The sequence below is a fragment of the Chaetura pelagica genome, unplaced genomic scaffold, assembly GCF_000747805.2.
Source record: "Chaetura pelagica isolate M959 unplaced genomic scaffold, ChaPel_1.0 scaffold38, whole genome shotgun sequence".
Classification (NCBI taxonomy): Eukaryota; Metazoa; Chordata; class Aves; order Apodiformes; family Apodidae; genus Chaetura; species Chaetura pelagica.
The window spans coordinates 25,234-29,965 of NW_009954181.1; the positions used below are offsets into that span (position 1 = coordinate 25,234).

Genomic DNA, 4,732 nt, shown 5'->3' on the forward strand with positions numbered 1-4,732 from the left:
CTTTCCATTCTGTCAAGCAACCACTTGTGTGCAGCACACAGGGTGTGTGGAACATGCACGAGGCTCCTTTTGGAGATGCCTCCTGGGTCACCTCCTGCTGCACGGCCAGGAGGGTCCAGCAGAGCCTTGCCTGGCTGGAGCTGCTGGGCACACCAGCTGGACCCACACCCTGCCACTGATCTGACTTATGGTCTGAGGAAATCGTGGTCATGTTGCTTTTCATTAGCAAAAATCTTTGCTATGGCCCCTCTCCTCACAGCATGGAGCTGCTGGGCTTGCTTGGGCACCAAGGTGCTGCTCTGGCTGGTTGCAGTCACACACACACAGGCAGGGGTGTCCCAGTCCTGGTGCTACCTGTGTGCAGCTGCTGGTGGAGCTGTGTGCTGGGATGCAGCTCCCTGCTGATGCCCAGCAGCCCAACATCTCCTTGGGGACACCTGGAGCTGTTCCCCAGGCACTGTGTGTCCTTGCAGGTCCAGTGAGCCCGATGCCAACGAGTTTCCTCGGCAGTGCCCTCCGGGGCACCTTCTTCTTCATCTTTGGCCTCTGGTGGTCAGTGAGGTACCCCCTGAGGTATCTCCGGCACAAAGCAGGGGCTGAGAGCCAGCCTGGCCATGGCACCCACCGCGTGGAGGTCCTGGAAGGGATGGTCAAAGCTTTCTTTGCTCTAGCAGGTAAGAGATAATGATGAGTCCTGGTCCCAGTATCTCCTGGCACTGCAGGTGCTCTGACCCACAGAGACTGGGCTGTTTGTAGTGGGAAATGGGGCCTGGGGACCTGCTTGTGGCATGGTGTGTGGTGAGACTGTTCCTCTGGGCAAGGAGAATCATCAAATGGTTTATGTTGGAAGGCACCTCAAAGATCATCTCTATCCAACCCCCCTGCATGGGCAGGGACACCTCCCACCAGCCCAGGCTGCTCCAAGCCCCATCCAACCTGCCCTTCAACACTGCCAGGGATGGGGCAGCCACAGCTTCCCTGGGCAACCTGGGCCAGGCTCTCACCACCCTCACACTCCACAATTCCCTCCTCATCTCTCACCTCAATCTCCCTCTTCCAGTTTTCATCCATTCCCCCTTGTCCTCTCCCTCCCTGCCCTTGTCCCAAGTCCCTCCCCAGCTTTCCTGGAGCCCCTTCAGGCACTGGAAGCTGCTCTAAGGTCTCCCTGGAGCCTTCTCTTCTCCAGGCTGAACACCCCAACTCTCCCAGCCTGGCTCCAGAGCAGAGCTGCTCCAGCCCTGGGAATCATCTTCATGGTCCCCTCTGGACTTTCTCCAACAGCTCCATGTAATTCTAGTGTTGGGGACCCCAGAAGGGGCCCCAGCCCTGCAGGGGGTTCCTACCACAGCTTCACCATGGCAAAGAAAACTTTTCCTACGAGCTTTTCTTTTCCCCTCTCTTCCCAGGCATCTTGGTGGAGCAATTTGTGCCCACGGGTCCCCACCTGCAGCTCTACAGCCCCAAGACTCACGGCTGGGTGGGCCTCACCCCCTGGCATTACACCACCATCTACTTCTTCTTCCTCCTCTCTGGCCTCGTGGACGTGGCCTCACACTCCCCCCTCAAGCTGCCCCTGGGCTTGGACAGGCTCTCGCTGGCCCTGGCTCTGCTGGTTGAAGGTGATTCCCATGAGGTGGGGTGGGATGTGGGCCAGGGGAAGGGGCAACAGCCCCAGGCTGCTTTGAGAACGACACGACCCAAGCCATGACTGGGTGGCCCAGGGATGCCTGAGAGGTGTGTCCTGCTCCTGGGGACAAGATGTTGTCCCCCCACCTTGGTTGGATGCAGAGGGACAAACCCTGGTGCCAGCTCCCCTGCTGGCTGGCTCCTCCCCCAGCAGCAACACCTGGAGCACGGGCTCAATTTTCAGATTAATATTTAAACAACAACAAAAAAAAACCCAATCCCAGAACATCCTTTTCTGACGGGGGTGAATCTTGGCAGGTTTGCTCTTCTGCTTCCACGACTACAGTGATGCTGTGCTGGATCAGCACCTGCATTCCCTGCTGGTCCTGGCTGTCTTTGCTGGAGCCCTCTGTGCCCTGCTCGAGGTGTTCCTCCGTGACCACATCATCCTGGAGACCTTCAGGACCAGCTCCTTCCTTCTCCAGGGCTCTTGGCTCTGGCAGGTCAGTGTCCACCCAGTGCAGGGGGCTTTGCAGCCAGGGAGGGAACATCTGTTGGGGTTAAACTTGTCAAAGTGGGTGGAATATCTTGGTAAAGAAGAGGAGGAACCAAGGATCAGCACCAGAGTGGTCATCATAGAGATGTTCATGTGCTATGCAGGCAGCATGGACACACCTGTGGGCTAAATGGAAATGAGACATTTTTATTATAATGAGGGTGGTGAAACACTGGGATGGGTTGCCCAGAGAAGCCCCAGGTTGCCCAAGGAGGTGGTAGGAGCCCCATTCCTGGAAACAAGGGTGGGAAACCACAGGCTCAAGACTTTTTCTTTTCATGAGGTCCAATTTTTTCCTCTGTTCAGAATCACATAATGGTTCAGGTTGGAAGGGGCCTTTGAAGGCCACCTGCAGTCCAACCTGACCTTGGATGTTTCCAGGAACATCTCCCACCTCTCTGGGCAGCCTGGGCCAGTGTTTTGCCACCCTTTGTTTCTTTGTTCCATGTAACTGGGAACATTTGGAAACCTCTCATAGTCACCCAGCTTTGACTCTAGGAGGAAAAGCAGAGCCTGACTCTGGAGCCTTTGGGTTGTCACCTTTCTCCAGGGATGCTGAGCTGCACTGTGAGCCCTAAGGCTGGTCCACAGAGCATCCTTCTCCTGAAATGTGTCACCAGGGGTCAGGGATGCTTGGGGCTGCTGAGGTGCTGGTATTGCTGGGGTTTATGATGCCTCCAGTCCAGAGCCAGCTGCAGCAGTGGCTAAAAATCAGGAGGAAAAGAGAGGAGGGATGTGCTGAGGCCAATGTCTCCTCTGTCTGCCACCAGATTGGGTTTGTGCTGTCCCCTCCGTGGGGAGGACCAGGCTGGGATCAGACTGACAGCAGCAACGTGGCCTTCCTCACCATGTGCTTCTGCTGGCACTATGCAGGCATCCTGGCTGTCCTGGCAGCAAACGCTGCTGCGTCTCGCTGGTATGTGGGGGTGAAGGGTCCCTGGGGGGTCCTGGCACTGGGGAGGCCAAGAGCAGCACCAAGGGGATCCAGTGTCTCCTGGGTGCCCATGTACATCCCAGCAGGGACTGGTCCGTGTCCTGGCTGGAAGGGGTGGCCTTGGTGCCACCACGGAGCACACAGCCCTTGGCAGGTGGGGTGAGCTGGTGGCTCTCACTGCCTGCAGACCCTGATGGGTGTCCCTGTCCCTCCTGCAGCTGCAACGAGTCCTGCCAGCTGAAGTTTGGGGACATCGACGTGGAGCTGGACTGCGGCGTCTGCCTGCGCGGCCAGAGGGGCTCTGAGGGGGCCCTGCTGCCAGAGAGCACCTTGGAGGACAAATGAGGCCCTGGAAACGCCTTCCCCACTGGCTTAGAGCTCTTCAGATGAGGTTTTCAGTTAGCCTTGATAAACCCCTCTGGCACTTGATGGTTGGAGCACCAGCAGTGGGAGGCAGATGTGAAGCCCTTCCCGTGCAATCTGGGCACCCAGAGCAAACCCAGCTCAGGCAGGAGGGACCTTCTCATCTTCCCAGGCTGGGAACTGCAGGACTGGTTTGCTGCTGGAGTCCAACTTGTGTGGCCAATTTGGCCATTTATTTTTTTTACCATCATTTTTGCTTCTGCAGAGGGAGCCCCACCAGCTCCTGGGGCTGCTGCTCACCCTGGGGTTGCTGGAGGGGTTTGTGTTCCAGCCTCCAGGTCACTAATAAAGTGCTTTAACAAACCAGCTCCATGGATCTCTTGAGCATGATGCTCTGCGGGTGGGGTTCAGGCCATGTCTGGCTTCAAAGTGGTTTGGGGGATGAGTGAAATGTCAGAGGGATGGGACTGGGTGTGCTTGAAGTGGCCAAATGCCCCTGGTGGCCCAGGCTGAGCCCCTGTCACTGCCCTGTGCTGCTTCGTGCCTTTAATGAGAAGCTGAGGGATGAGCTGGAGAGGAGAGGAGCTGGTGTGCACTGGGTGTTGGGGAGGTGGGACATGGGGTGTTTGCCAGGCAGGGTCCACCTTGCAGAGAGACACCCTTGAAGCAAAGTGATGGATTCAGCTGGTCCACATGGAGAGCTGGGCTGTTCAGCCTGGAGAAGAGAAGGCTCCAGGGAGACCTTAGAGCCCCTTCCAGTGCCTGAAGGGGCTCCAGGAAAGCTGGGGAGGGACTTGGGACAAGGGCAGGGAGGGAGAGGACAAGGGGGAAGGGATGAAAACTGGAAGAGGGAGATGGAGGTGAGACATGAGGAGGGAATTGTGGAGTGTGAGGGTGGTGAGAGCCTGGCCCAGGTTGCCCAGGGAAGCTGTGGCTGCCCCATCCCTGGCAGTGTTGAAGGGCAGGTTGGATGGGGCTTGGAGCAGCCTGGGCTGGTGGGAGGTGTCCCTGCCCATGCAGGGGGTGGGACTGGATGATCTTTAAGGTCCCTTCCAACCCAAACCATTCTATGATTGGGCATCAAGATGCTCCTGGTGAGTCTCTGCTGTGCAGCAACTCTGGGAATGGCTTTTCTCCTCCTACAGCAGCAGCTTTGTTCCCTCCATGGAGCTGGTCACTACCCATGCAGACACAGAAATCAAACCTTTCCCTTTGTGGTGCTCAGGGCTATGTGAGTTTTTCCCCCCTCTTTC

General features: G+C 57.3%; 1 protein-coding gene across 1 annotated transcript; it reads left to right on the plus strand.

The window, feature by feature from the left end:
- Positions 1-487: 487 nt before the first annotated feature.
- Positions 488-3,461, plus strand: LOC104393382 (transmembrane protein 45B-like). Its single transcript, XM_010002863.1, has 5 exons — positions 488-674; positions 1,407-1,619; positions 1,945-2,129; positions 2,953-3,098; positions 3,335-3,461. The coding sequence occupies exons 1-5, from the start codon at positions 488-490 to the stop codon at positions 3,459-3,461; spliced, it is 858 nt and encodes a 285-aa protein (XP_010001165.1).
- Positions 3,462-4,732: the final 1,271 nt, after the last annotated feature.